This window comes from Canis lupus, chromosome 3 (genome assembly GCF_003254725.2).
Source record: "Canis lupus dingo isolate Sandy chromosome 3, ASM325472v2, whole genome shotgun sequence".
Lineage (NCBI taxonomy): Eukaryota > Metazoa > Chordata > Mammalia > Carnivora > Canidae > Canis > Canis lupus.
In genome coordinates, this window is record NC_064245.1 from 3,898,447 (window position 1) to 3,913,095 (window position 14,649).

Below are 14,649 nucleotides of genomic sequence, written 5' to 3' on the forward strand. Positions count from 1 at the left end.
ATCTTTTATATAAAAGGAAGTGATTGTTCTTAGCTATTGGACAGATGGGATGCTCAAGAACCAGACTTTAAAGCTTTCCAAAGAGTCTTAAGTACTCACTTGCTCCTCTACAAAATCTTGGGTAACAGAAGTCTGTAGTAGGAGTCACCATTGCATTTTTCCCCCCTCATGTAGCTAATTGCCTACAGCATGCAGTGTGGCTCTGAGCCATTATTTAAATATTGCTATTATGTAATGTAGTTACAGTTCTTATTATTAAAGGTCGTTTATTATTTACAGCATGTCAGTCTGTCATGGCTAGTTCGCCCAAATAGATTAACCTTTAACATTTTAAATATTTGAAGAGAAATTGATTTAGCATTTATTTTTCTATGGAGTGTTTTTATTAAAAGTCATAGGACTTTAGGGGCATTATTTTAATCACGAAGACCTGTTCTATAGATCACTTTAGCTTATTTTTTAATTGCTCATTCACCTGTTTGTAGATACAACATTTATTGTTTTGTTTTCTTTACATGTTTAACTTGTAATTTTATTGTGCTTTGTTTTTAAACGAAATTCAAGTCAGTAGTCCAGCAAAAATCAAGTTTCCAGTCGATGGGCTAGCAACATCATTAACCTATTAAGTCAGGTATAGATAGCTCAAATATGTGTATTAGTGGTGGAAAAAAATATTCTTGATATACTAAATGTTCCCAATTTATTTTGAGGCAGAAAATAAATATTGCCACTACTACCACTTGTACCTGTAACTTGTCTCCATATTAGTATTTTTTAATGATAATAATGATGATGATGATGACAATAAAAGAAAAGTATTTACATATTCACCTAGCACAGGCAGGCTAGTTACTCTGCCTTTCTAACTTTCAACCTGAGAAATGCTATTAGACAAGCAGGACATTCGCCAGAGATCACGACACATGTTAATCATCAGATTAAATGTTAGTGATACACAAGGGCAGACACATGGATTTGCTTATTCAGAAGATGCCAGGAGAAAGAGTAGGAAAGGCTACAGGTAGCCGGAAGGATCATGACTACTATAATCAGGAAGTGAAGATGCAAGGGATGCGGATTTTATGTGTGTGTTACAACAGCTAGGTTAGCAACCCTGAAAATAACTTTATCTCTCTGCAAGGCCAGAGCAAATAAATATTTATTAAGTGGACTCCCTAGTCCTCTTCCTCATCTAGGCCATCCTCTAGGAGAGTGTAGGCTTAAGAGCTTGAACTCTGGCAACAGCTCTGCAGTTTACAGCTGCAGAACCATCAGCAAGTTACTTAACCTTGCTAAGTCACTGTTACATCATCTGTAAAATTGGATTTATGCAACAGGTATTTAATGGATGCCTGATATGTTTTAGGTACTATTCTAGGAGCGGAGGCTCAACAGTGAACCAGATAAAGTCTGTGCCTTCAGTAGTATCCACAAGGCTGTTGAGAAAGCCAATAGGATATTATAAGGTTTGGCAAAGTGCGCAACATAGATGTGTTCAGTTGATGGTAGATGTTTTCTTCATCATTATCTATGCCATATTTCACGTACAAAGCACTGCATTAAGTATTTTAAGAAATGCAAAAAAAAAGGTCTTGTTTTAGACATATCCTTTAGCATTAATAGTCACTTGACATGTTTCTGTTGTAGGTTATTTAGGTTGTAATTCGTAAGAGACTCTGAGGCAAGGATTTGAATGCAAGTAGTTTATTTAGGGGGTTATCCCAAGCAGCTCTGGTAAAGCAACAGAGATGGAAAACAGGGCAGGGAAGGAAAGCCATCAGAAGATACACTGAGAACACATCACAGCAGTAGGCGACCAGGACTCTGTCTCACTCAGGGTCTGTAGACGATGACATAGGGTGCGCCTCTGAGTTGTACCCCCAAGGGGAAAATAAAATGGGGTATTTTTCAACCATTGCCTTTCTATCATTGGCCAAAGGCTACTGCGGGGTACTTAATTCCATAGCATTTCCATCCAGCACCGTGTTCAGTCCCCGCATGCCCTTAGCAGTCACAGGTGCTTGCAACAGGAAGCCCTTGGCCTTTTCAGAAACAATGATATTTAAAGGGATCTGGGAGGGGCACCAATAGCATTTGCCACATAGATCTTCACCCCAAAACTAGGATGCAGGCTGTATGTGGCAAGCTCAAAATACATAGAAACAGAAGAGGAGTGGATAAACACTGGATTTAGAATTCCTTTTCCAGAATAAGGGTGGGAACATTAGTGTGGAAGCACAACACCTGCCTTACATAAAGGAAATATACTTGAGCGTTTTTCTTTCTAAAAGCATTACAAGTAATTTTTTGGCACTGAGGAACCATTTCAGAATGGTCACCACATTTTGATCAGCTCTTTTATCAAATTAGAACTTAATTACATAACATCTATATGGAAAAAAAAATCAATCTTTTTTTCCTTAGTTGCTGAAGCACTTGGACACTCCAAAGTAAATTGAATCTTTACATCAATTTTCCAGGAAAAGAAACGATAAAATCTTTGTCCTTGAGGTTCCACTTGACAGGGTCAAAAGCAATTCTTTCATTGTATTATACCATAACACAAATCAGAAAATGCAAAGATTTCAGAATCGCTCTATTTCACATATTATCTTCTTAACTTTCCTCTGCAGCTGAGCAAGGGTGTTATTAGGCACAGGAAATTTTGTTGAATTCTTAAATTGGTCTCAAGAATTTTGTGATGGATGGTTTACTCAATTTAAAACAGATCATCTGGTGAAATTGCTTTTAGGTTAAAAGGAGGGTTCCTCAAACTCTTTTAAGGGCAGATCCTTTCAATTACTTGGTTAAGTCCTGAATTGCTAAACTGTAAAGTTTGAAGACTCTGGGTACATGGGTGGTAAATATGATAAAAAGAGAATTCTAGAAGGAGACTAGAACAGACCAAACGTCATCTACTTGGAAGTTTCACAGGAGGTTAGCACTGGCCTGACCACTTATTTATCTTTGCTCAAGCCAGCTTATTCTGAGTAATCTAAACCTTAATTAATGATTATTAATTTGACATGAAGCTCCATGCAAATGCTCAGATACCATCTGGAGTATATTTTACCCAGTTTCATGTAATAAATATTTCTCTAATAAGACTCCTTGTACCCGATTAGAAAGACATGTGGCTCTCTGCCATGAAGCTCAGTTTTTGGTAGAATGTAAGCCACATAAATACGGACAAACAAGAAGATATTTTATGTGCTTCCTTCATATTTTTGGTATTTCATGGGTAAAGGCTACAAACTGAGATTTCACAGGAACATACTCTTAAAAGTTGAGCCTCACTGAGCCTAAATGTTACCTCCTCAAGTAGAACCTCTCTGGTTACTCCATTTAAAATAACCCCTCACCCCAGCCCCTCGTCTCCATCACCTCGCTGTTGCATTTTCTGCAGCACACTCATCACTATCTTGTCTTCTTTATTTGTTCTTGCTTCTTTGTTTGTTTGTATGTTTTTCTGACTTCTCCCACTGGAATGTTACTGCCATGGAGGAAGAGAATTTATCTGTCTTATTCATTGTTCTCCCCCAATGTCAAGGACAGTGCTTCCCACAGAGTAGGCGCTCAATAAATTTTTGTTGAATGAATCAATGAAAGGATGGATATTAAGAATCCTGTGTCCTTGAAAATAAATGTAGCATATCAAGTACCCTAGTGTTTTAAGGAAGAACCTTAACTCTTTCTAGCTTTTAAAAAATGCATTTTATTTCACTGCAGCAATAATGTTAAAAACATGAAAAACAGGCAGCCTGTCAGTAAAATCGTTGAGCTGTTGGGCACAGCTTTCCTGACAAGGGAACAGTAGACACAGGGGTTGGGATACAGACGCAGACCCTCATGGTCAGTGTGCCAGGCAGCTGTGGAACTATATTTGGGAAGTACCTGGGATTTGAGACAACATGAATCAGCAAAGAAACAGGAAAGATGAAAGGCTCAATACATCCTCACCTGAGTTCTCAGGGCTCAGGCACCTCAGGCATTCCCTGGTTAGAAGGGCCTTCTTACCGAGACCAGGAGTAGATGAAAATGCCATTATAGGCCACCAGAGGAAAGGGCAGGCTGAGTCTGTTTGAGGTAAACACACTGTGGGACTTTAGAGCAATGCAGTCTGTCCTTGCCTGAAATGATAGGCCATGTATTCTTTAAACAAGTTTTTATCAAGCACCTCCTGCGCACGAGCACTATTTAGATTCCAGCTTCCATTGTCTCTTCCATACCCATCACTACAGAGACACTCTGCCTTTGATGTTATTATTTCTTGGCCTTCTGTGGCAAAATTTGGTTTGGAGAAAGGGCTTTGCCACTATAACAAGGCCAACAAGCCGTGTCTTCACACCTTATTAACACTAGTAGGGAGTGCTTTAGGTACAAGGTGAATATACCTATTCCAAAACACAGTGTCCCACTAGAATATTCTTTTCTGCCCTCCCCCCCAAGAAGTTGGGAAGTCTCCAAGCTTATTCTTAGGATCTCGTCATTTATGCAAAGGCCTGTTTTTTTTTGTTTGTTTTTTTGTTTTGTTTTGTTTTGTTTTGTTTTTTTCAGAAGTGGTGGGTGACCCTGTGCCTTTTGGGTAATTGAAATTGAAAGTTAGGTTTCTGCTGTCGTATTAAACTGACTCTGGTTTCTTACTTGACTGAATATGAAGAAGCTAGGATTTTAGGATTGCTTCTGTTAAATTTCCCAAGATGTGAATGTGACAGGAAATTTTTATTTTAAAACAATACGATGATCCATGTACTTACTTACTGACAGAAGACGTCCGTTTAAAAAATAAAAATAAAAAAGACAGTGTCAGTCTCAAAGAAATTGGGTGCAGCTAGACTGTTAACAGACAAGTCAATTGCTGAAGATATCTCATCCTCATTCACTGAGCTCTCAGGGAGAGTTTTATTAACCTGCTGTGTTTTCAGGGTCTATACTGTCTTTGGCCCAGTGGGTCATTACCCAGTAGATTGAACTGGGTGAGATCCTTGCATAGACTCAACATCTTCTTAACAAAAATGAAAACAATATCATATTGCGTTTTGAATCTGTTTGGGAGAGAAATATTTTTAGGGAAAAAAAAGATAATTGGAAAGCTCTGTATTCATCTTTCTGTGCCCTAGGACATTGATTTTTCAGACGTTGTAATGTATTACATGGTGAAATAGTCCCATGGACTTTCATATATATTAGTGACTCCAGTGCCCACAGCACACATTGCAAACTTTTCGCATTCGGAGATTCAGCATGCCTTGTGGTATTTCTGTCTGACCTCAATCCATTTTGGAAATAAAATGTTCCAGGCACTAAGGGAAAGAAGGTCTTAATGGCCTCTCTCTGGCTTTCCTGTCATCCCTTGGTACCTATGTAGGGAAGCCAGTGGCAGGCATCCTTGCTCAGAATCTGCCTGGTGATACCTGGGTCTCTGCCAAGGGCTTTGGGATCCGTGTTTCACTCTGCAGGCTCCCAGCAGTACTGTCTACCCGTGTAGTCACAGGAGATGTGAGCTCTGTATTCAGCAGGTGCTCTGTAGATATTAAAATGGAATTGAATCAAGATTTAGTAAATCTGAGCCAAATCGGGTGTGAGGTATGTGAACTGTATCTTCCCTGAAAGCAAGAAGTGGAGGGAAGATAGCAGTGAGAGCAGACAAGGAGAGAGAAATCAGGTCCTTTTCGATTTCAGGTACAATCGACCCATGCACCATAAAAGAGATTGAGGCAGGAGTGTCTCCTTCCCCCGTCCTAGAGTGTGACTGTCCCTGGCCAAATCTCTGACCCATGCTTGATTTTTATTATCAGATGCTTCTCTTCTGGTCTTACCTCTCAGTCACCCAGCGTCCTGGCCAAGGGCATGGATGCAGTGTGGTCCGGGCCCACTTCTTCCATGATCATAGGAGGCTACTCCTGTCACCTTAACCCCTCACCAGGGACATCTATTCACCCTGGCTACTCCTGCTGCCCTCTCCTATTTTTCATTATCCATAATGACAGCCAACTTCGATTTAATGCCTCAAGTTCTATGTAAAGTTGGGTTTTGTATAAGAAGTATGAGAACTTTGGCTTGCTGCCTCCATTTTCTCCGTTCTGTTCTGTTGTATGACTGGCCATTTCCTTCATGCCATGACACCTGCCCTTTGCCTTACTGCTTTCTGCTTCTCAATGGCATTGCTTTCAGCTATGAAAAACCTTAGAGGAACTGATCAATACCAAGTTTTGTATTGTTGATCTTTTAATACCATATATGAAAATATGTGGAATGATACAGGGATGTATATGCACGTGGGAATATATGTGCCCAGTCACTGCCCTCTGTATCCTGTATGGGACATGAAATGGAGTTGAGGGAGGTAGGAAACAAATTTCATTTCTAAAGCAGGACATCTAGGTCAAAATCGGAAATGTTAATCAAAAGTTGGGGGTAAATATTCAGAATTTTCAAAAACTTACACCAAATCTCCTAACAATTTACATAAAACCCTACCAAAGGATGTTCTGAACTGAAATCTGAGAAAGTACCATTTATCATTAATGATAAAAAGCTCCTCACACCTTGCCAATCCTCTTGTAAAGGACCATTTACTAATAAACAGTATTGTAGTAAATGGATGTCTCCCTGAAAATGGACCCTGACATCAAATAAGTATGTGTGTGCTATAGATTTGCACAATTTTTTTATTGGTTTGTTTTTAAAGCAGAATAAAAGGAAAATAAACCTTTGCCAACTGTGTCTTTATTTATTTTTTTTATGTATTTGGCATGTAAATCCAAAAAAAAAAAATAGTTCTCTTTAGATTTCTGCAACACTAATCTTGAACACTGTTGCTCTTGGTCAATTTAGCACACGTTCTCTTTTACAACTAGTATATGATGATAAGACTTCAGGGGTGTGCAGCCCTACAGAATCCCTGAATAAGTCTCACAGACTATGGTAGAGTCACTCTACTAAGAGCGTATGAATAATTAATTTTTTTGACCAGGTTGAAAATAATTCAGTGACCACCTCCCTCATTCCCTTTTGAATTTGAAACCTCCTATTCAGATTGTTAAGCCACGTCAAATAAACAACCTAATGCTGTTTTTACTCAGTTTATCATAGTCAAGCCGTGCTAGTTTTTAAATTTTAGCCTCTGAGTTTTCATGTGACTATATCCTGTGGCTCTGTAGTATGTATAATAGCATATATTTTTTTCAACAAAGAATAAACAAAGAAGTGCTATGAAAATAGAAATGAATTGTAAACCATTGTCCTGACATGAGCAACTTAGTTCCTACTGGGATTGTGGAGCAATTTTCATGGCTTTTAAAGGAAAGGAGAAACTTGTAGTGGTGATAAATTATACCATGGAGACCTCTTAAACACTTAGCCTTGGTGAACATTAAACCTGTCTCTTCAACAGGTTTATTGCAGGATTAGGCACTTCCTGGAGAAAGATTCACTCTGTCTTTGGCATTGATGTAAATTTGGTTTCTGCTAGATTTATAAAAGGTGCTATACAGAAGTCATTCAATTTTCTCAAAAGTTCACTTCAGAATTTGGGGTGTGGATTTATTCATATCCCAGACATCATGCCATTGTCCTTCAAGTGGATCATCTACAAAATCTTTGCAGATTCATCCTGAATCAGGCTGTTCCAGTCCTTTGGGGTAATTTGTATCTGCCTCAACATTCTACTGACGCTTTCTGGCCACCAGCGTTGTGCTGATTAAGTGACAGCATCATTGCTGTCAAGACCTGTGGGCTGTATATTAAGATTCACATCTGCAGTTTAGATCCGAATGTGGCAGGCCCGGTCGCTTTGGTTCCCAATTTGCAAATTTGTCAAAAAGAAGTAATATGTCATTAAAAAAATATGAATGGTTAAAGAGTCAGGACATGAAAATAACTGCTTTTTTGACTTAAGTTTCGAATATACATTTTGCAACTGATAGCATAAAACTAGATCTTAAAAGGCTGCTTGGTTGCACTCTCTAGCCGCTGTTCATTTATTCCTTAAGCATTTATTGAGCATCGTACCTGAGGTTTGTCCTAGGTACTAGAAGTAAGGCAGAGACAAAAGCCCTTTCAGGGAGTGGAGGGGTTACATTCTAGTTTAACTAAATAAATGGAATCAACCAGGAAGATGGGAGCAGATGAGGGAGGGTGGGGGGAAGTGTCATTTGAGCAAAGGACGTGAGGAAAGGCCTTAAGGAGAAGGAAACTATAAAAGAAAGGTCTGAAAGATGTGAGAATGTGAGCCCTGAGGATTTGGGAGGAGGGAGGATGGAGCATATCTGGGTTGAGGCCACTAGTTGGGAGGATGGTTCATTTGTTGGCAGAAGGGTGAGGAGGGCAGTGTGGCTGGAGTGGCGTGAGCAGAGCAGAAGTAGTAAGGGATGAAGACCAGAGCGTGCAAAGCCATTATTTATGGCTTTACTCGAGTGAGGTGAGAGCCTAATGTGCAGAGGAGGGACTTGAACTGATTCACTTTAGAAGAATCCCATTCTTGAGAAAAGATTCTAGAAAGATAAAGGCAGATGAGGAGGGACCGGTCAGGAGTCTGTTGCAGTCATTGGCAATTGAGGCAGGAGAGGAAATTGGCTTGGACCTGGGTGGGGAGGGTGGTGGCGAGGACAGCAGAGGGGATGGGGAGAAGCAGTTGGGCTCTGGATCAGTGGAAGACAGAGCCCAGAGAACTCGCTAATAGAGCAAATAATGGCTGTGAGAGCAACACAAGAGTCAAGACTGCCAGCCTCATAGTCCCAATTCCTTGTTACGTTGTAGCCAAAACAGGGAATCCAGTCTCCCTTTTTTCAGGACCCTATGTATTTTTTTCTTTTACTGACTCAGTGAAAATCTGTGTCTCTGTCTATAAAAAGACCAACATAATACAAGAAGTAGTTGTCGCAAGGTAAACAAAGTTCTACTACTGCAACGTAAGATAGAGATGCTGCTTAGCAATTAAGGTACCAAATACACCCCCCTAACACAGCCCCACCCCCAAGGTACAGTCCAATGAGTAATGCAAGCAGAGAGGGGGTCAAGTTTGAAATATAAGTGGAACAAGAGCCTGAGCTCATGCATGACTTCCCTGGATCAGGAGACAAAATCCAGAGGCTCTGAGCAAAGATTCGTTGATAGAGTTACTCACCCAGCAAGGCTACGCGCTGGGAATCAAAATTCAATCAACAGGACACACTCCTTGTCTTTGAGGAGCTGCAAGTCTAGTGAGAGCATTTGGCCTCCCATGACTCAGTGTAGCACTAGGACTTTATTTATAGCATGTGCAGAGATGTCAGTGATGTAACTTCGAAGCAAAGATATAGAGACATTAAATGTAGATCATGCAGGTATTTCGATGTATGTTTTTTACGTGTGTGTAGGCCAACAGTATAGATACGGGACTCTAAGCTCACTCCTATTCTTGTTCCAAATTTCAGTATTAAGGACTTGCTTGGCCACAATGATCAATAAAAGCTGTAGTAAACTAAGGGTACATAGAAGATGCTCAACAGATTTTTGTCCCCAAAAAATGTTCAGTTTGGGACTTAATACTCAACGAGAATATATTGAGCAAGATTTCTTGAAAAAAAAAAAAAAAAAGCCCTGTGCGTCGAATAACAGGTAATATCATCTCGGCAACTCTCCCCAGTGTAGCAGGAATCCCCAGCCAGCTCTGAAAGGTGCCCATGGCTGTGTTACAGCTGCCCAAGGAAGCTGGAGAGCTGGTGTGTGCATCTGCTCTGAGCCACTCCTGGCTTTGCCCCCGAAAGGGCTCCCTCCCCGCTCCACCCCCCAAGGGAGATCTGCATCTCCTTCTGCAGAGCAAGCCCCCATTGTTCTGACTCTCCTCCCACCAAGGACCCAAGGAACAGCTTGCCTTCCTAAGCAGTGGTAGGTGTGCTTCCCCCCTCACTGGAAGGCTTGTGCCGCAACGAATAAGGGGACACTGAGCTGGCAAACCAAAGTGAGGAAGGCAGAGGGAGACCTTAGCTAAGGGTCATCTCATTCACGTTTCTATGCTTCTGGGCTAAGTAGAAATAAACATGCAAACCACGATCCCTCAGTCTGCCCAGCAAAAGGTAAATTTAATAACCTATTTTTTTTTATTTTTCTTGTGAAATTTTGTTGCTTTTTAACTCGTGTAAGTTCTTGAGTTATCCCTCCCCTCCCCAGTTCTAAGCTTCCTTTAACTTATTTTGGAATAAGCCAAAATGAAACAAAATCATACATTCTAAATCAAGCTCTTAAGACAGAACTGAGTTCATTGATTAAATATGAAAGGGAGCATCTTTAGCAAAATGAAAGCCAAGCTTTTAAGTCTTCACTGAACATTGGTTAATCTTAAACCGTCTTGGCACTACTTTCTTCATACAATTTTGCATATCAGGTGTTTACAGACTAAATAGTAGATGAGCTCCAAGTACGCTATGTCATTTAATGTCAATGAGCTAACCCTGTTTATTCGGCTCTGTGCTTAGCAATTGCAATAATCTGCATAAAAGTGCTCAGTATGCTACAATTAAGAAGCGTGCTGGTGGAAGGCACACTCTTGGTTCATTTTTTAAAAAGACCATCTGTTTCTTGGTGTGCTACTTGTACAGGTTTTCCTTTCATCTTTCACCTTCTTAAAAGAAATCCACAGTTTTCTAAAGCTTTTGATACTACTGCATTCTTGGGCTTTATAGAATGCTCATTCTCTGGATTTTCAGCTGTGGTTTTACCAACATCCTCACAAGATCATTTTAAACCCTCAGGAATCTTAGAAATGAGAACAGGGAAATAGGAAGCCTCCCCCTCCCTGTATCTGCTCCCTTCTAGTGAGCTGACAGTTGCTGTCAGCAACCAGTAATAGTTCTTGTAATGGTGGTGGTGGTGGTGGTGGTGGTGGTAGTGGTGGTGGTGGTGGTAATCTATTAATATTTGCAAGTTAATAAGGTAAAATATATTTAAAGTTTATATATTCAAGAAACTTTTACTCATTTCTTTGAAATACCCTTAGGAAAGGATAGAAATGCCCTGACAGGCTGTGAAATAGGAAATCCTAAATAGGATTCTTAGACCAAAAGTTTTGCTATGTCTTAGTAACACACCTTTGATCACGCTCAAAGACTAAATTTTTAGCATGTTGAGAAAACAGTTTCTGGTTCTGAGTATTTTTAATTCAGAAAACAAACGTCTTTAACCACATATGTTTAAGGCATTTTCTTTTCGATCTATCTGCAGGTGAAGTGTGTACATTATTTTGTGGGAAATGAACAAGATAAAGGGAAGAGGTAAAATATTCTTCAGTTAAATAGCACATTTTATGCCCAGCAGCCATGGGAAATAGGTTAGCTTATTTAAGTTTATTTCCTTATGTAATATAGAAAGAAGAAAGATGTTTGTATAGCCTGTGCTTTGAAATAAAAATAGCAAATTTTAGACTTGACTTCATTTAAAATGATTAAACATAATGTCTATTTACTGCTGAATTTCTTGGAGGAAAGAACAGTCTTGTCAGAATTGTATATTCCCAAACCTCTTTATTTTCATGTCATTTTTATCTCCTGAAACTACATATTACAAGGCAAGTAGGAAGTGATGCAGCTTTAAGGAAAATCACAATGTCAGAAGAGAGATCGGAGTAAGTGGGATAAGCCTACACCCCTGTGCTCCCCTAGGATATGGATAAGGTGGGGTTCTTACAATGACGTCAGCCACAACCGAGAGCCTTCCCAACCTCTGTTGTACATTTTGTTTTCGACTTTAAAAGCATGACCTTAAACATATTTAGGTGGTCTTACACTTTATAAAACCTTGTGAAAACAAGGGATTGATTATTATAGTCCCGAACCAGGTAGTCTTTATTGAATAAATATGGACATAATACCTGGGATCTGGACTTTGTGTTTACTGCACCATCTACACTACCCGGCCGGGCTTAGGGGAGGTCTGCAGTACACAGAAGATATTTAAGCAGCCAGTTTAGGTTCTTATTAGACTGCCCACCACCAGAAGAAAAATCTATTGTTTGGGATGTCTGGGTGGTTCAGTGGTTGAGCGTCTGCCTCTGGCCGAGGTCATGACCCTGGGGTCCTGGGATCGAGTCCCACATCAGGCTCCCTGCATGGAACCTGCTTCTCCTCTCTCTACGTATGTCTCTGCCCCTCTCTCTCTCTCTCTCTCTGTGTCTCTCATGAATAAATGAATAAAACCTTAAAAAAATTTTTTTTAAAAAATGTATTGTTTGAAGCAAAGAAAGTTTTTAAAAGAGCCTTTGTATCGTGAGAGAAAATACCTGCCAAACAGTGAGGTGAGAATTCCAGAGGTGCCGACTGGTAAGCGTGGAGACCTGGCACCAAGCGTCCTTTGTCTGCTGGCAGATGTGTAAAGGTCTTTGAACCAATAGATGTCAGCCTGATTGAACACAGACGGGAGACAGCAGGAACGAGCAATAACGATGAAATGTTTGGGAAGTCAAGTTTGGATTAAGGTATTTGGTTCTAGCAGTTGAACAAGGCAGCAGACAAGGCTAGAGTAAACACAGCTCTCCTGTTTAGCTATTGATTTATTATAAGTACCAAAATTACTTTTATTTTTACATGCAAAAAGGTACATTCAGGTTCTAAAATTATATGTCCCAAGACTACATGACGCAAGAACAATGTGGCTCACTGTAAATTTCTTAGAAGCTAAGGGGGAAAAAAATCTCATTACTTTCATAAGTTCTTGCAGAAAAGACTGTTGTATATTTTTTCCAGACTATTGGTGGAAATTTTTCTTAACATATAAAGAATAAACCATTCCCCCACCCCAGCCCCTACACAATCTGGGAAACCGCTCTTATGAAATAGCAGTTCTCTAAAATAAAAACACCAAAGACATATTAACTAGGGTTCTTTTTTCTTTTTATTGTTGGCATTGAATACAAATCAACATTAAATCTGAGACCATTTTTAGTGTCAGATTCCCAGATCTAAAATAGGGTATACAAATAAAAAAAATTGGCAAAAATGTTTTACTTATGTTTTATGCAGCTCGTAATGGTTGAGACTCTTCATTTAGAATTCAAACATCCCCCTCCGTATTCCATATGGAATAAATTTTAGGAAGTGCCAAAAATAATGAAGGGATGCTTGGGTCTAAGCAAATAATATATTTTAAATTTTCAATTATAGTAAGAAACTAGTTTTTCTCTACACAAAAGAGAGTTTATTAGCCTCTCCACCAAAGACTAAAATGTTACTTCAACGTTCAATCCGTATGTTTAAAACCATTAATCAAATAAATGGAATACTGTCCGTTTGGAATCTTTCAGTTACAATTAATAAAACCCCCAACTTAGCTGATCTAAACAAAAAAAGGAGGGGTGGGTTTGATTGGCTCATGGAACTCAAGAGGTAGCACGTGAGGCCTGGACCAGCTGTTCAGGGTCTCAGCCGCCAGCTCTGGATTTCTGTAATTCTTCCCACTTTGCCTCCCTCTATATATTGGTATTGTCCTTAGGCCAACTCTCCTTCTGCTAGCAAAAAGGGCTATGGTCGTTCTAGACCTGAAACATCACAAATACCATCCCAAGGAAAGAAGAAGTCTGTCCCAGCATTCCCAGCAAGAGCCATGGGGTTTACGCTAGTAGGATTGGCTAATGTCAAATGTCCACTGATCGCTGTGGCCAGGTAGATGGGATTCACAGGTGTGCTTTAGCTCTTCAAAGCCTAAACCCCAGCACTGAAGATGGGTTCAGTCTCTTCTAGGGACAGCGAAGAATTTGAGGACAGGTTGATTCTTGAAGGAAGATCTAGGAGAAGGGAAAGAAGATGGGAGACCAAACAACTAGGAGGCAGCCAAGGAATAGCCTCCACAACTGTGTCTGTAAAAAGGCTACTGTCTTACATGCCTAGCCCTAAATTGGCTGGGGAAAATTTATTCTGTCCGTCATCCCCTTTACCTCTCAGCAGACAATGCAATCCTATTATTTGGGTATTTCCAGGAGGGATGAGGCAACCTTGTTTCAAAATGTTAATTTTTAACATCTGTTAGAAGCAAATCCAGTTTTCAAAGGAGGAATGTGATCCACAGGCGTAAGTGGAGTCTTCCCCATTGACTACCTCAACAGCCCACCTCAATTGACTATACTCAGGTTTGAAACGCTGTTCTGGTTTCAATAAACTGCTTGTAGGATTTAGAGAAAAGCTTGATTCAACAGGAAACATTTTACCAGTTTTGCATTTAGATTTTCTACTAAATCTATAATGAAGTAGTCCTGTGGAATGCTCAACCTTCATATGATGGGCTCATGGTTGCATTTTATATTCATGTCATTGTGTGAAGTGTCTCTCGTGCAAAAAAACAAAAACGAAAGTTTTTCCCCCTTCTATTTTTTCTGTCTCTCTGCATAAGCTCATCCAGATAGGCCCATTTCAGTCCTGTGTGGCACATGTTCTTATATGTTTTTAGCAGCCTAAATTGCCCTAGTTGATCCTAATTTGGATTTGTATTTCCACCCACCACTGTCAGTATTTGCAGAATGAGCAGTCATACTGTTACCCTCAGCAAATAGCATCCTCCTGTGCTGAGTTTATGAAGCCAAGCCCCGAATGCCCTCCTTAGACATAAAAGGGTAAGAGTCCAGGGATTAGAAGGTGGCCTTGCATCCCTATCAACCTGCACTCCTGTTCTCCAGGATGGGGT

The 14,649-nt window shown here is 40.0% G+C and overlaps 1 protein-coding gene across 6 annotated transcripts in view; it reads left to right on the plus strand.

The window, feature by feature from the left end:
* Positions 1–14,649, plus strand: part of FBXL17 (F-box and leucine rich repeat protein 17) — a 495,829-nt gene that overhangs the window by 428,025 nt on the left and 53,155 nt on the right. Inside the window, exon 8 of one of the 6 annotated variants that reach the window (XM_049107953.1) lies at positions 11,203–11,252. The exons of the other annotated variants lie outside the window; for them this stretch is intronic. Coding sequence (XP_048963910.1) covers positions 11,203–11,234 — 32 coding nt within the window. The 3' untranslated portion in view covers positions 11,235–11,252. Of the gene's footprint in view, positions 1–11,202; positions 11,253–14,649 lie in introns of those variants that run through there. 6 annotated transcript variants of the gene reach the window in all.